Source organism: Pteropus vampyrus, unplaced genomic scaffold (assembly GCF_000151845.1).
Source record: "Pteropus vampyrus isolate Shadow unplaced genomic scaffold, Pvam_2.0 Scaffold109, whole genome shotgun sequence".
Classification (NCBI taxonomy): domain Eukaryota; kingdom Metazoa; phylum Chordata; class Mammalia; order Chiroptera; family Pteropodidae; genus Pteropus; species Pteropus vampyrus.
Window position 1 is genome coordinate 2,123,972 of NW_011888890.1, and position 16,931 is coordinate 2,140,902.

Sequence of the window (16,931 nt, forward strand, 5' to 3'; positions counted from 1 at the left end):
TCTTTGACTCAGAGTCCAATTGGAGGGCGTGACTGAGTCCAAACCTAAAGCAAGCAGTAGGACAAGTATACTAAAGAGGGTTAGGGCTACAGGAGGATAACAATACATCTGGGCAGTTCGAACGGTTGCTCCTCAGTCTTCTGCCTTGCATAGACTGGCCAGCTTCCAGGGGTGGCCAGAGCAGGGCCGAAGATCTCAGGTGGATATCCGCTGCCTCGGAACGTGACTTGGAGCAGCTGATCAGGAAGAGGCTCTGCAGTCCAAGTTTCTTGTTTTTCTGGGGATGTTGCTCTCTTTACCCGGATGTGGTGGATCCACAGGATGATACCTGTAAACTTAACAGCAGTGGGAGTTGCTAATATAACAGTGTGAGGGCCAGTCCAGCTCGGCTGGAATGGCTCCTTCTTCCAATCTTTAACCCGTACTTCATCTCCTCCTGGCTGATAGGGTGGACCCAATTCCCTAAGGGGATAAGGGCTCTTTCTAAAGTTTCCTGGGTGATGTGGCAGAGCATCCTTCCGAAGGCCTGAAGGTGTTGGGACATTTCTAGGTCAGCCATTAATCAAGGGTCTCCTTTTAACTTCCCTATCACTGGGGGAGATCTCCCATAAAGGATTTCAGAAGGGGAGTAGCCCAAAAGCCTTGGGGTGCACCGTGCACGGAGTAGAGCTAAAGGCAGCAAATCAATCCAAGATAGCTGGGTTTCCTGACAAAGTTTAGCTAGAGTAGTTTTGAGGATCCAGTTCATGCATTCAACTTTCCCTGCACTTTGTGGTCTGTAGGCTTTGTGAAACTTCCATTTACTCTCTAGAGCTTTGGACAGAGTCTGGACTATCTCAGACACAAAGGCAGGTCCATTGTCAGATCCTATAGAGAGGGGTAGCCCATATCTTGGAACAATTTCCCTCAGTAAGGCCCTAGTTACTTCTCGTGGCCAGTCAGTGCGTGTAGGAAAAGCTTCAGCCCACCCGGAGGAGGTGCAAATTAACACAAGCAAGTATCAGTGGCTCCAGCAGGGCTTGACCTCAGTAAAGTCTACTTCTAGGTCTTCGAATGGCATAGTTCCAATTGTTTGCACCCCTGGTTTAGATCTGGGCCTTTGACCAGCGTTGTTTTTTGCACAAGTTACACACCTAGCACTGATCTGGGCGCACAGGATTGGGAGCTTGGGTATGAACAGGCTCTCTAAAGTAGTCTTCCCTAGGTGAGTTAACTCGTGGTGTTGTTTTACCAGCTTAGCTGCCAGTGCAGCGAGAATAGAGTCTTTGATCTGGAAGCTCCTGCCAGCCCTCTTTCCTCTTAGTTCTCCCTTCACTTAAAGTCCATTGTTCTTCTTTGTTAGTGTGTTTTGAGGATAGAGGCAATTCTGGTGCCAGGAGAACTTTGAAGACTGGCTCAGGACCCATTGTGGCACTCGGTTGGTTGGCAGCCTCCTTAGCTACTTGGTCTGCTAGTTGGTTTCCCCTACTGATGGTTGGTTCCTCTCTGGTGGCCCTTGCAGTGAATGACTGCCATTTGGGAAGGCTTCCAGACCACCTCTAGCAGTTGCAGGATTTCTTCTTTGTTTTTGATTTCCTTTCCTCCCGCCGTCAGTAATCCCCTATCCTTATAAATAGCCCCATGTATGTGCAAAGTAGCAAAGGCATACCTTGGGTTGGTATAGATATTGGCCCATTTCCCATCAGCCTTCTGCAGTGCCTGGATAAGTGCCCATAGTTCGGCCCGCTGTGCTGACCAGCCCTGTGGCAGAGCCTCAGCTCTGACTAGCTCATCTGTAGTGGTTATTGCATAGCCAGCTTTGCGCTGTCCTTCATGGATGAAGCTGCTCCCATTGGTGAACAATACCGGTTCTGGATTCTGAAGAGGAATGTCTGTCAGGTCCGGCCTACTTGAGTAGACTTCATCCATGACCTTTTCACAATCATGGTCAGGAGGCCCCTCCTCAGTGAGCAGAAACGTAGCAAGATTCAAGGTTCACACAGTCTCGAGGTGGACTTGTGGATTTTCGCAAAGCAGTCCCTGATAATGAGTTATCCTGGCTTTGGTCTGCCACTTATGCCCTTGAGTATTCATTAATGCAGTAACAGCATGGGGGACCTTTACGTTTACCTTCTGTCCCAGCTTGAGCTTGTCCACTTCTCTGACTAGGACTACCATGGCAGCTAAGGCTCGGAGACGTGGCGGCCATCCCACGGCCACTGGATTGAGCCGTTTGGACAGATATGTAATCGGGTACTGCCATGGCCCAACTGTTTGTGCGAGGACCCTCAGTGCAGTATGATTCTTCTCATGTACGAAGAGATTAAAGTCCATGTCACATCCAGTAGTCCTAATGCTAGGGCCCTGGTTAAGAGTCTCTTAATTTCTCTGAAAGCTTTTCTTGTTTAGAGCCCCATTCCAGGGGGTCTTTACTAGACCCAGCTGTGCACTCATACAGTGACCTGGCAATTTCAGAGAAACCTGGTATCCAGATCCGGCAGAATCCAGCAGCCCATAGGAATTCATGGACCCCTTTCTCAGTGTTTGGCCAAGGTATTGAACAGATGGCCAATTTCCTCTCTTGTCCAAGTGCCTGATGTCCTTCTGAGATAATGACCTCCCGTTTGCAGATTTGAGCCTTTTCCATGACACTTTGTATCCCATGGAAGAGAATAGGACCAGCAAGGCTTTAGTACCTTTCCAGCGATTTCCTTGGGTAGGGCTAGGCAGTAGTAGGTCATCTATGTACTGCAGCAGAATGCAGTTCAAAGTCTCTCCCGGGAATGCAGCAAGATCTGAGGCCAGTGCCTCACCAAACAGGGTGGGTGAGTTCTTGAAGCCCTGTGGCAATCTAGTCCAGGTCAATTGCGTCTTTCTCCCGGTGTGTGGGTCTTCCCACTCAAAGGTAAACAAAGGCTGGCTGGCCAGTGATAACTGGAGGCAGACGAAGGAGTCCTTGAGATCTAGGCAGGTGAACGAGCTTGCTTGGGCAGATAAGAGACTCAGGAGGGTATATGGATTTGGGACCACTGGATGGATGGTGACCACTGCATTGTTGACAGCGTGGAGGTCCTGGATGGGGTGGTAGTCATTCCCTCCCAGCTTCCTGACTGATAAGAGTGGAGTGTTCCAAGGTGACTGACACTAAACTAGAATTCCGGTGTCGCGCAAATGCTGGATGTGGTCCCAAATCCCCATGTGTGCTTCCCGTGGCACTGGATATTGCCTTTGTGTGACAGGAGTGGCACCTGGCCTCAGGTCCACCATGATGAATGCGTGATTTTTGGCTAGACCTGGGGGCCCCTTTTCTGCTCAGACAGTTGGGAACCCTTCTAACAGACTAATTGGATTTGTTCTCTTTCCAGAGAATAGAGACGCCATTCATCCTCCCTGGGCATAGTCACAGCCATCATTAGAGCAGGCTGGCTCCTCAGTGTGAGACTGGTGGGCTTTCTGGGGGCAAAGGTGATTTGTGCTCCAAGTTTTGTTAATAAGTCTCTACCTAAAAGGGGAATGGGGCACTCCGGTAGATACAGGAACTCATGAGTCGCTAGGTGGCCCCGTAACTGACATGAGTGGACTTTACAGAACGAGTGAGTGACTTGGTCCCCCGTCGCCCCAACAATAGTTACTGTTCGTAACTATTCATAAAGAGAGCCACAGGTGTGGTTACCACAGAGTGTCCAGCCCCAGTGTCTACCGTAAAAGTCATTGATGGCCTCCTACTTCTATTACGACCATAGGCTCCTGGGGGCCTAGGATCAGGGAGCACAGTCTCCCCTAGCCTGACTGTGCTTCGGCCAGGCCTATAAGATCTTGGACGACTGGCTCAGCTTGGTATTTTCCTTTACGAGGTTGATTGAACTTCTTTGACTCTTCAGATGTCCTCTTGTTCTTCCAATGGCCAGTCTGTTTGCAGTAGGCACATTGGTTGTGATGTAATGGTGGTCTCCTTTTGGTTTCTCCCTTCCATGGGGGAGCAGCAGTCTGTTGTATGGGCTTGGGTTCCCTAATGCATCTGCCAGCAGAGATACCTTTCATTTCATCCACTTATCAGCTGTCTTTTGGGCCTCCTGGTCGCAGTTCACAAACACCTTGACTTCTAGTAGTTGGCTGTTGTTCATCCCAGCAAAGTCTTCTAATATCTGAAGTTTGCGGTGGATGTCAGTTCAAGATTGAGCCACAAATGCCGCGTTGACCATATGTTGTTTTTTTTGCACTTAGGGGTCAAAAGGGGTATATACCCTGAATGCCTCACACAGTCTCTCATAGAACTCTGTGGGTGACTTTCCTGTCACTATCCAGTACATAGCTCTAACAGTGGGGAGGTCTAGGGTCCCTTTTGAAGGCCATCCTACCCTGAAGGCAAGCCATTCAAGCTCGCAAACAGTATGAAGTTTTCTCGGAGTCATCTTGACCCTGTAATCCTCTGAGAAACCTTTCTTAAAATTTTTCAACATACAGTTTAAGACAGTTGGCTTAGAGGAACCTCCTCCCATGCCTCCCGCAACAATAATCACACCACAGGGAGGGTTGGGGATAGGGTCGGTGAGTCTTTGGAGGGGACGTCACTCACTTCGCCAGTCTTTGGCTGCACCCCTCGTAGGGATTTTTCAGATGCCTCTTAGCATTGATGGGTCGGTATGAACCCCCAACCTGTACTACTGGAGTAGACTGCTCATGGAGATCCAGTGGGGCCACCGTAAGCTGTATGAGAATTGCCATGGAACCGCAGATTGGGGCTCAACTCTGCTTTATGGCAAGGCCACATTTTAGCCTCTCAGCATTCACCCTCTTTTGCACAACCGCCCACCATTCCTTAACTTGTTTGCTAACTTGTGAGGGCACTTGGTTGCACTCTGGAGGGTGATGGAGCTCCCTCCGCTTTCTTAGTGTTGACAAAACTCTTCTCAACCTGTGATGGTGATGCAAAGACAAGAGTGTGTGCTCTCTCCAAAGAGGAGACCATTCAGGTGCTCATCTGGCTGTGTCCCCCTGCGGGGAACTTAGGTGATGCTTAGACGTAGCAGACGCAGCTTTGTGACTTACAATCTGATACTAGTCTGATGCTTCCCTGGACTGTATGCCATTCACTATGGACCCACAGAGTGAGCCCAAACGAACTCCATGGCCTTTAGGGGACCTTAAGGGTGCTCAGCCATGGAGCTACAAACTTGTACCTGACCACTAAGCCAACCAGGACACTTGTTCATTCACTCATTCACACAGCAGGTTAAATCATTGCTTCCCCCTCTTGGAAGGCCCTGAGCTATGTCTTTCCCTCCTTTGGAAGACCCTGATGTCTTCCCTCACTGGGAAGACCCTGACCTGTGTCTTCAAACTGAAGACTAAGAGGTGATCAAGCTCCTCTTCCGTCCAGTGTTGGGACCTGACTAGGCAGTTGTGTCTGGGGTCTTAGCTTATCCTGTGGCTGTTCCTGGTGAGTTGGTCCGTCCCTCCTGTGAGTCTGGTTGGGGGCTCAGCCGTCTGGAGAGTATGAGTGCCGGTCAGAAAGAGAACCCGGAATGCCGTCAGGTGGCACGCCTCCCCGTTGGTCTCAGAGCCCCTCTTCCCTGGCCTGGCCGAGCCACCAGTCTAGCAGCTCAAGGGCCGGCATAGTTGAGAATCTTGCTGGGGCCTCCAGAAAGGTTGCAGAAAAATTGCAAAACTCAGATCAGCGAGAAATCAAGCCGTACTCGTAGGGTTGGAGAAGTCAGGTTTATTATGCTCGTGGTCCCAGAAGAGCTAGTGCTCTGAAAATCTGGGCCCTGAGCTTAGGGGCAATTTTGCTTTTATACCTGTGTTGTGACAGTTGGCATGGGCTGATTTACAGATCCTAGGAGTTGCTACGGGCTACAGGCTACGGACAGTTACAGAGCAGGAGATTTTTTTTTTTTTTTTAAACAGGCACTAAGGCAATACATCTGTTCAAACGGGCACTAAGGTAATACATCTAAAGGGAAGGGTGAGTTCTCAGTTGACCCCGAGATCTTTGGCCTATGCAGTGAGCATGTTTACAGAAGCAGAACAAAGAACTAATTACAAAGTTAGCCATTTAAGTGGGAAATTCTTCTTCAACCTAACTTATCCTTTTCCCATTGATTTGCCTTGATACCTTTGTTGAAAATTAATTTACCATGTATGTATGAGTTTATTTCTAGAGTTTAGATTCTGATACATTGATCTACATGTCTATTCTTAATTCAGTTCCACACTGTTTTGATTACTATAGCTTCATAGTAAGTTTTAAAAAACTAACAGTACTAATTTCCTTGAGACAAATTACTTTCTTGATCTCTAAAACAATCATTTTCAACTTTCAGAGATGATTTTTTAAATCTATATCTCTTAAATTTTTTACATTGCTATTTGAGTTTTCAGCTTCAATTATGTACTATTTTCCTACTGTACATGATCATAATTTTTAGTTTTCATTCATGCTTTCTCCCTTTTCTATTTTCTCTATATTTAGTGATATTGTAATCTTGGTTAGATTAGTTATTTAATTTTTACATTATTATAATTATGAACATTTCCCCAATTGAGCCATGTAGTAGCACTTAGATACCGTTTTTTTCTCTTTTACATTTGGTTTTTCTTAGATTTAATAATTGTCTCATTTACTGTTTATTTTGCTTAATTTCTATGAACTTATCATGAATTCGACTTCATACTCCAACCAAGTTGTATAAGTCTCTCAATATGTTTAGATAGTTGAAGTATTTTATTGTTTTCTGTTATCTTCTTCTTAAAGAAATCACTCCTGGAGGTTGGCTGACTTCCTTCCTTCCTTCCTTTCTTCCTTCTTTCCTTCCTTCCTTCCTTCCTTCCTTCCTTCCTTCCTTGAGTATCTTGTTGTTAGTATGGAGCCCTTACCCCGTTTGTATCTGATGTCTCCAGTCCAGAAACCTGTTTTTTCCCATCCAGGGAATAAACCCCTAGTGTTTTGCCACAGTGGGGAAGAGATCAGTATTCAGTTGTGTGGTGTATAGGGCAGAGGATTTATGGATCTCATTATTTCTTTGGCAGACTTTCAACCAATTCTTTTGTTTTCTGTTCCACTTTTACCTCTATTTTCAAAGGTGTTGCCAATTAACTGAGCTTTTGAGACTCTGGTGTAAATCAGGTTGCTTTCTCCACCATTGACTTTGAATTTAACTCTCTAATGTAAATCAGTTACCACTTGTCTACCTGCTTTCCAGCTCCCAGTATTTTAATGCTATTGTCTCATCTTCTGTGCTCTTTCTTCTTGTGAGTTTTTACCTCTAAATTCTCTTTGCTATTATATTAATTAAAATAACAGCTTGTGATAGGATCAAACAGCTGTTAAGTACCAATCTTGAACAAAGTGGTGGTTTCCCAGTGGACAGTGGTTTATTTCTAGTCATACACTGCTTATCATTTCTCCCTAGCTTTTGCAATTGACATCTTTACTAGATTGTAAGTCTCTTTAGTGCAAGGGTCATATGTTCTCTGTGTTTTTTGAAAAATAAGTTTTCAGAAATACCAGAAATGTTGGAAATATACCTAATGAGAATTATGTTTTATTATGATCTCATTTTTTAGGCTGAAGAATGCCTCATCTGAAGTAAAACAAATGCTTAAAAGTGAAACAGACTTGGATATTACCGCTGATCTCAGAAAGAAACTTCATCGGGCTAAGAAAGAAAAATTAGAAATAACAACTAAGCACAATGCAGAGGTAGAATGTATTTTCCTCTCAAATAATGTTAAAAGTAAGAGTTTGATTATTTAGATTCATTTCATATTACAAACTTCATGTTTAACATTTACCAGTATAACATTCTTGTGCTTAAAAAGTGAATTATAATAAAACATAGGTTTTTTTTTATTGTATAGGAGTGTTAAAGTAGAAATTTAATGATTATGTTTATTTATATGTTGTTTTAAGTTTATTTTAGTGGGTTAAACTTAATTAAAAATATTAATCGATGAATTCGTTTGGTGACTAAAGGATTTATGAATCAGATATTTTTGAAATGTTAATGTAGGTTCCTCATGATCTTGATCATGAAACAGTCTCTTAAATAAGTAGATTTGCGTATGGAATTTTTAATCATAGTGTAATTCATAAATTTTTAGTTTATTTTTGTTTTATTATGTTATTTTTTATTTTATTAGTATATATACACACATATATATTTTATATGTATATGTACAAATTGCAAGGACAGTAGTTATCTTTCACTCTAAGCTATAAATTATATGTTTATGTCTTTTCTGCCTGTTATTTTTTTTTTCCTGTTTTCTACTTTTTCTCTTTTAAAATTTTACTCATTTTTAAAGCTCAGCTTAAGCAACCTGGTGTAGTAGAAAGAATATTGAGTTATAGACCTAGACTCATTCCTGGCCCTTCCATTTATAAAATGTGTGACCTTGGGTGAATTATTTATCCTGTACATTATTGGTTTCTCATTGTGAAATGCTGGCCACAAAGAGTCGTTGTGATAATTAAGTGAATTTTATAAAGTGCCTGCGCACTGTAATAGTAGCTATAATTTATTGACAGTTAAGCATAAACTATGCTTTTTCTTCCCTTTTTACTAAATTCCCATGCTGTTCCATCTTGAAATCTTTTAAAGCCTCCCTAGGTGACACTGATTACCTCTTTCCTCTTTCACAACATGTTGCCGTTACAGATATTTTAGAGCTGAAACATTTATTTCATGCTTATCTGCTCTTCCTTAGTCTGTAAGCTTCCTAAGAGCTGAAAGTGTGACCATGCTTTTTCTGTCTCTCACACTGCTTTAAGCCCTCAGTGGCAGTGTTTTGAATAAATGTTTGAAAAAATGATTTTTTTCAGGATATCTAAAGAACAGTGGTTTCTCATTAAAATAACAAGCAATGAATATATGACTGTTTTATTTGTGTTTTTAGTGGCACTTGAGGTAATTTAAATTGAAATATTTGCTTTTATTTGCATTTTAATATTCCAGACTAAATATAAACTGGTATTTGTTAAATTTATGCTGATTGTTCACCATCTCCAAACTTATTTTTGAAACTAAAATATACATTACTGTCATGATAATCAATCGTCTATTAAATGTATTCTTTCACATGTATTTGCAGTTGTCATCAGATTTCTCAGTAGAACACACTATTTATTGTTTTTATTTGATCAGGATGTTTTGAAGTATGTGTTCACATTAAAGAGACAGGAAATTATTTCAGGGAAGAAAGAATTTTCTCAAAACAGGTAGTGAGAATTGATTCAACTCCTGGTTTCTATTACTATTTATTCTTATTGTTTCAATCATTTGTTTAGATGATTTTACTCATATAGTAATTGGTTTAGCCATGTAATCTCCAAATATGCCCTTTGTAAAGCAAGTCAGAAATGAATGAAACCGTCTAAAAACTAAGGCCATATATTTGCCTTATCAGATATTTGTAATGCTAACACACATCATGCTGGGTGATTGGCATAAAGTATTTTTAAAATCTAAGTGTCCTTTAGTAGATGAATGGATAAACAAAATGTGGTATATACATATAATGGAATATTATTCAGCCATTCAAAAAGAATAAAATCTTGCCATTTACAATAATATGGATGGACCTTGAGGGCATTATGCTAAGTGAAATAAGTCTGACATAGACAAATATCCTATGATCTCACTCTTGTGTGGAGTTTAAAAAACAAACAGAAATCTAAGCTCATAAATATAGAGGTGGGGTTGGGTGGGGTTTGGGTGAAATGGGCAAAAGGGGTCAAAATGTACAAACTTCCAATTATAAAATAAATAAGTCATGGGGATGTCATGTACAGCATGGTGAATATAGCTAATAATACTGTATTGCATATTTGAAAGTTGCTAAGAGAGTAGATCTTTAAAGTTCTTATCACAAGAAAAACAATTTCATAACTATGCATTATGACAGATGAGAGAGGATAAAGAAGAGCAATATAACTTTCTTTAGTTAAAAGATCCTGCAAATGTAGGACCGAGCAATACACTTTTTAGGCTTCAGGACCTGATGATACTGTTTGACTGATTTCAGGCACTCTTTTTAAGAGCAGGGGTTCCTAAGCTGGGGTCCTCAGAAACAGAGAAATCAGGGAATCCATGTACTTGGATGGGGAAAATTACATTTTAATTTTTATTAACCTCTAACTCATATTAAGCATTTCCTTTAGTTATGAAGGGCTTGACCCGGTCACTCTTTCTTTTAACAAGTGATATCATTAGCAGTACTTTTAACTTTATTGTCATTAGAAATCATAGATACCTCAAATCAGTTATGGCAAATATTTTGAAATATTGCCTCTATTTGTCACTACTTTGAAATCACAGTGGTTATTAGACCTAAGAGTAAAGCTTGTTATTTAATGTTATTAAAGAAATGTATAGATTACGATATCACCAATTTGTTTTGTTATATATTTGCTTTTATATTTTGATTCTTTCTGTTATCTCATGTATTTTATTTTATGCATTTAATTACATTATTCTGAGGAGGCTTTGCCAGGTTGCCAGAAGGGGTCATGGTACAAAAATGGTGAAAAACCTTTCTTTTAGAGGCTAAGACATGCTATAGAGGACCTAAAGGAAGAAGGAGGATGACAGTGAGAGGAGGTTCTAAGATAACTGTTGAGCATAAAAACTTAAAAGAATGCAGATATGTTTTAAAAAAGAGGGAGATAACATTTACTGCTGTTGCAAGTTTTAGTGCATGTGTTGAACCTTAAGTGAGAAAACAACCTCATGGGCAGAGGATATATTTCCATCAGCTATGTGGATAGTTCTGGAAATCAGATAAGGTCCAATAAGAGAAACAGAGGGGCATTAGCAGAGGGAATTGGTTGTACTGGGAATGGAAGACCTAGGAATCTACACCACCAACTCTAGGCCAGAGGGCCAATGGGAGGAGATGAGGTTACCAGAGTCTAGAAGTTGGGGCTTTCTGGTGGTGGTAGAGCCATGGTAGGGGCTCTTCAGCCAGGGTTGGAATGGTGGAGGGAAGGGATGGGGAGCTGGAACCTCATAGCTACTGCCAGAGACACTGCCAGAAATAGAGCCATTTGGCAATGGAGCATGGGAATTTTCGTTCCTATGACATAATAGAGCAAAAGAATGGGTTAGGGAATGGATTTGAGATCAAATGGACAGATGATTGGCAATCCACACCTTTTGCTCTTCAGCATTCATTATCTAATGGTTAATTGCTACCATGTGGTCTTTGCCACTCTGGAAGTGCACCATTTCAATTGAAATCGGGGAGTCCATCTCAGTGGTGATATATCCCACCATTATCTCCACATCCACTTTAATTTTTGGTGCATAAAGGTCAGCCACCAGAGCTTTCTAAGGATGCTTGTGCTGCCCTCTCCAGTGTAGTTTATAGCATTTTAATTAGGGAAAGAATGTCTTTGGGTCCTCCAATAGGACGTACCTTGGGAAAGAGGAGGTTTATGGCTTGCTCATAATAAAAGTACTCCCATCTCCTTAAGTCTTCATATTATGTCAGGAAAGTACTGGCATTTTGACCTTATTAAATGATTGTGGGCTGATGCTGAAATCAATTTACAGTCTCCTGTCCAAGCAAGATGTTAGAGCAAGCTTATTAAATCCAAATCAATCATATGCCTGTGTCTGCACGTTCCTGCTGATACAAGATTAGCAAAATCTTGCAATTCTTTTGATATATCAGCTATTTTCTCATGGAGCTGACTCTGCATTTCTCTTCTTGTGGCATACTGAGTTCTAATCTACCGACAAAAAGTTGTGGAGGTAGGTCTTGCAAATCCTCTTGCAAGACAGCTGCTTCAGGTGTTGTCATTACTAAGTATTTCAGGAAGGGAAGACTAGTTTTCTCAGACAGGGAGGAGAAGCTGTTTGGCAAGCGATGTCCAGCGGGGCATTTGGGAGTTCACAGTTTTCAGGTTTTTCTAACTCCAAAAACCCTCATCCCATCTCTTTCCTTCCTACCTAATGTCCAACTGATACATAACATCTTAACATTAGAAGCTTGGTGAGACTCTTTATTCAATTCGTATTGTAATTCTGCATTCCTCATAATTAGGTTTTCTTTCTGGTCCTTAGCCTTTTTGGCCTGGGGCTGCAAAAAGTAAGAGATTCTTTAAAAAGTCAACATAGAAACATTCTGTTTTTCCGACTATCTTGAGCTAAAATTCTAAGCCCTGAAATCATCATTTTGTTTTTATGAATTCTATAGCATAGTCAAATAGAGCCTTCCCACCCCACAGGTCTTACTGTAAACAATATTGCCATTATGGTCAAGTGCAGTTGCTACTTCATTTCCCAAAGGTTTGTCTTCAACCGGCACTTTATTCTGATCAACTGCACATGATAATTTAAAAAATTGTGATCCTACTGTATACCATGGATCACCAGGTCCCATTTCTGTCTGCAAAGAGTCTTCATTGTATTTAGGTTTATAAAGATTCTCCACGCAATATCAGAAACCCATCTTGAGACAACAGCATTATTTGGTGTCAAGGAAATAGAAACCACTCTAGGTCTTTTAGCGAAAAGACATTAGTAGAGGGAATAGATTTCACAGGTACTAGAAAAGCTGAAAGACAAATAGGGGATGTTAAGCAACTCAGAGGGTAGCACTATTAGGAAGCTTCTTTCACTCTTAAGGTTGATAAAAGCCAGAACCAGTTAGAGAGAGCTAGGGCCATGGAAGGAGGGACTATCCGGAAGGATTTGCAGCTACAGGGAAGATGGAGATAATGCTCCAGGTAGACCTAGAGAGGGCGAAATACCCTGCCTACTTTTCTTCTCCCGGCCTCAAGTACACAGGTGTCTCCAATTGGCCAAACCTGAGATGCCAGTTAGTTGTCAAGGGAGCCTGGGGAATGTAATTTCTGTGGTACAGAGTGCAGCTGGAGAAGGGAGGGGATCTGAGGGCGAACAAGTAAATGACTGGCACAACTGGGAATGCTCAAATGTTAACAACTTTATTCTTTCGAGGGTAGAGAGGGAGTGGGCAGGAGGGATGGAGTTATTCTGAAACAGTTATCTTTAACATGTAATTAAGGTGGTTCTATGATTTTTTTCTTTAATTATTAAAAGATATTCCTAAGTTCTTATTTTGTAAGTATAAGTGTTTTGAAGACATTTGCTTTTCTAAAATTTTTAAATTGGAAATTATTTTATTATTTATGTGAAGAAAAGAGTGTAACTGCTACTACACTCTACATTTGACAACTACATATAGTAATTTCTGATGTCGCTCTTCAGAAATCCATTTGTATTTTATTTAGTAATTAGATCATGTATTTCTAGCCTTGTAGAGTATCTCAATGCTTTCCTAAATGATACTTTTCTAGCATTCTCTCATCCACCATCTTTTTCTCTCCCACTAGCAATAAGTAATTTTGCTTTTTAAAAAACTATTATAACATTTTTACCTCTTTTATAAAACTTTTGGTATATATCTTCCTATAACATTGGATTTTTGAGATTAAGGGTCCTATAGTGTTTGTTTTCATATCTTTCACTGTACTTGACACATAGCAGATGTTTAATATTATTTAAGGAATCATTGACTAGATCATACAATTTTAGAGTAGGAAAGGACTTTATAAATCATACAGTTCTAAACTCCTTGACCTATCTTTTTGTCATGTTACCTCATGGAAGGATATTAGGTAAATTAAATCTAGTCATTAGATATTAGATAAATTAGATATTAGTTCATTAAAATACCTGTAAGATTGGTACTTTATTACTTTATGCTCTATCAGGTAATGTCATAATCAAGAGAAATAATATAGCCAGTATTTACCAAACTATATTTTGCTGCAATTTGCTTCTCAGTTTCATTTAGGAAATAGGAGAGGAGAGAATGAATTTTTTCAGTGCTTCCTGTGTGTCATGCATTTTTTTCATTTCTTGGGTATGACTATTTGATTAAAACTTGTGATTATTTTTCTAAGAAGTTCATATAAGAATTTTTTTGTTTTTATTTTTTTCTCTAGTGAGTTCTCGAAAATAAAATTACTAGTGTCATTTGGTGAGTAAGGCTAATGTTTCTTTTCTAGTCTTTCAGGAAGTATAAAGTTGTAAATTCTTGTCTTGTAAATACTATAGAAACAAGCTTCTCTAAAAATTTAAATGTTTGGGTGAATGATCTCATAATGATCTTGGAGACATATTTTAATATTGGTTTATGATATCAGGAATATATATGTTTTTAGCTGGCTGGCTATGAGAGCCAGATCGCCAAGCTGCGATCTGAGGTTGAAAAAGGAGAGGCATTGCGACAAAGTCTGGAATATGACCTGGCTGTTGCCAGAAAGGAAGCTGGTCTTGGAAGACGAGCTGCTGAAGAAAGGTTGGCTGAGGCACATAGGATCCACGAAAAACTCTGTGGTAGGACCATTTTCATTTCTTTCTATGTTAAGAATTGTAACCTCATTGTGTATCATCGTTCACTGTTGTGTATGCATTCCATATAGGGTCAGAGAAAGAGTTTTGATTCATTGACTGGGCATGTATAAAGTCTTCTGGAAATTACGTGAACATTCATCTACTTTACATTTTTTTTTAATGTGTATGTATGGAAAAAGGGGTTCAAAATTCTGTTAACCATTTTTTAGGGCACTTGTTCCATGAATAATCAGCAGAATCACATAGAGATTTAAATACTCATATATTCTAGGCTTCCTATCACATATAGTCTGAATCAGAATCTCTAACGAGACAATCTGTATGTGCAAGAACTATGCAGGTGATTTTGTTGATTAGCTAGCTTTAGGAACCAATGGGTCAGAGTGTGTTGCCTAGAGAAAAAGGCAGTTGATTTAATCCTCAAAAGTTATCTCTTATATAGAATATGACCATCTTTTAAAATCTTTACTTAAGTATAATATATATAAAGAAATGTGCCTAGATAAGTATAAGCTGATAACAAGAACCCACATCATGGACTAGAAAATTACCAGAAGTCCTTCTATATAGATAATTACTATCTTGATTTTTATTAGTGAGGATTAATTTTGCCTTTTTTTTTGTTACTTTATATGATTGCAATATACTCTTTTGAATCTGGCTTTGTTCCTTCAACGTTGTGTTTGCTAGCTCGCCCTTAATGTATGAACTTCATATTAATGTTTAGTATATTGTGTGCACATACCACACTTATATTTATCTATTTACTATGGATGGGCAGTTGAATAGTGTCTGTGCTTTAGTTATTAAGGATAATGCTGCTATGAATATTTTTGTACACAGCAGGTTTTAATTAAGAGAGCACTGAACATGAATGCAGAAGATTTAGATTTGAGTCTGTTTCTACCACTTATTTACTGATATTTGAACCTAGGTTTTAAGGGTGAAATCAGAAAATGAAAGTGCTCTATTAACTGCATGGGGATGAATAAATGTTAAGTTATAAATATTGCAAAGGTTACAAACCTTAGTCTTGGCCAGCTGTCTTGGGTTATTGCCATTGGTCAGAGTATTTTTGATTACCTCTGGCTTTTAGTAAGTACACCACTATCTAGAACTTAGGAATAAAAGGATTGCAAGGCACTAGGTATACAAGTTAATGACTTTCATTTAACTATGAGGAAATTGAAGTCCAGGGAAGATGGGAAGTTACTTGCCCAAAGTCAAATAATTTCAGACACATTTGAGGAAATGAAGGAATGGCCATCAATCACATGAAAAATGCTTAATCTTGCTTATCATTAGGGAAATGCATACATACCCATCAAGTAGCTCTAATTGAAAAAACTCAATACCAAATGTTAGTGAGAATGTAGAGCAATTGGAACTCTTATACATTGTTAGTGGGAGAGTAAAATGGTACAACTACTTTGGGAAAAAACCTGGCAATTTCTTTTCAAATAAACATACCTTTTTCCTATGACCCAGCAGTTTCACCTTTTGGTATTTTTCCCTGAGAAACATATGTCCACAAAAGACTTCCATACCAATTTTACAGCAGGTCCTTCACGACAACCCCAAATTAGAAAACAAACAAGAAAACCCTACATGTTCATTGACAAGAGAATGAAGAAACAATTTGTGTTATATTCATACAATGAAATACTACTCAGCAAAAAAAATGAACCGACTACTGATACATGCAATAACATGAATGAATCTCAAAAACATTATGTTGAGTGAAGCTTTACACATAAGAGGACATCCTGTATGATTCTGTTTTTATGAATTTCTGGGACAAAAAACAGTAATTGTTGGTGAAAAAGAAATCAGAACAGTGGCTGCCTCTGGGATGGGTTGGCAGTGGAGATTGACTGGGGAAAGGTGTGAGGAAACTTTTGGGTTAAAGGAAATATTCTGTAGTTTAGGAGTCTGGGTTGCATGAGTGTATGCATTTGTCAAATCTCTGGTACACTTAAGAGTTGTGCATTTCACTATATGTAAATTTTACCTACAAAAAAGTAAACTATAGAATTCTAGTTAATGATATGGATGCTGAATTATTTAGGAGTGAAATGTGCTCATACTTGCAACTTGCTTTGAAATGCATAAAAAGTATGATGGTCTGATGGATAAATGAATGGATACATAGGTGGGTGAATGTGTGATAAAGCAGATATATCAAAATGTTAATCATAGAGTCTAGTCTAGGTGGTGGGTTTGTGGGTGTTCATTGTACAATACTTTCAACTTTCTGTAGTTTTGAAATTTTTATGATAAAAGTTTGAGGAGAGAGTAAAAACCTAATGGAGTTATGGGATATTAAAAAAGATAATCTCATGATGATTGAGAGAATAAGAGACATGATAAGAAAGAAAATTTTGGAACCTGGAAAGCAAATGGAAAAGGGATAACTGAGTTAGCAGACCTGAGATGTTAGAATCCTAAGGCAGGAGGGGAAGGCTGACAGATAACTTGTTAGTTGAAAATCTTATGAACTGGAAAATCTTTTGATATTAGGAATTGGAATAACAGTAGTGGGTAAAATAGAGTTAGATGAAAACT

General features: G+C 39.6%; 1 protein-coding gene across 6 annotated transcripts in view; it reads left to right on the forward strand.

Moving 5' to 3' along the window:
• CCDC171 (coiled-coil domain containing 171) overlaps positions 1-16,931 on the forward strand; it is a 281,050-nt gene that overhangs the window by 13,510 nt on the left and 250,609 nt on the right. For 5 of the 6 annotated variants that reach the window (XM_011365306.2, XM_023533732.1, XM_023533731.1 and 2 more), the window contains 2 exons: positions 7,546-7,681; positions 14,174-14,348. In XM_011365306.2, coding sequence (XP_011363608.1) covers positions 7,546-7,681; positions 14,174-14,348 — 311 coding nt within the window. Of the gene's footprint in view, positions 1-7,545; positions 7,716-14,173; positions 14,349-16,931 lie in introns of those variants that run through there. The other variant, XM_023533733.1, reaches the window with a different exon arrangement.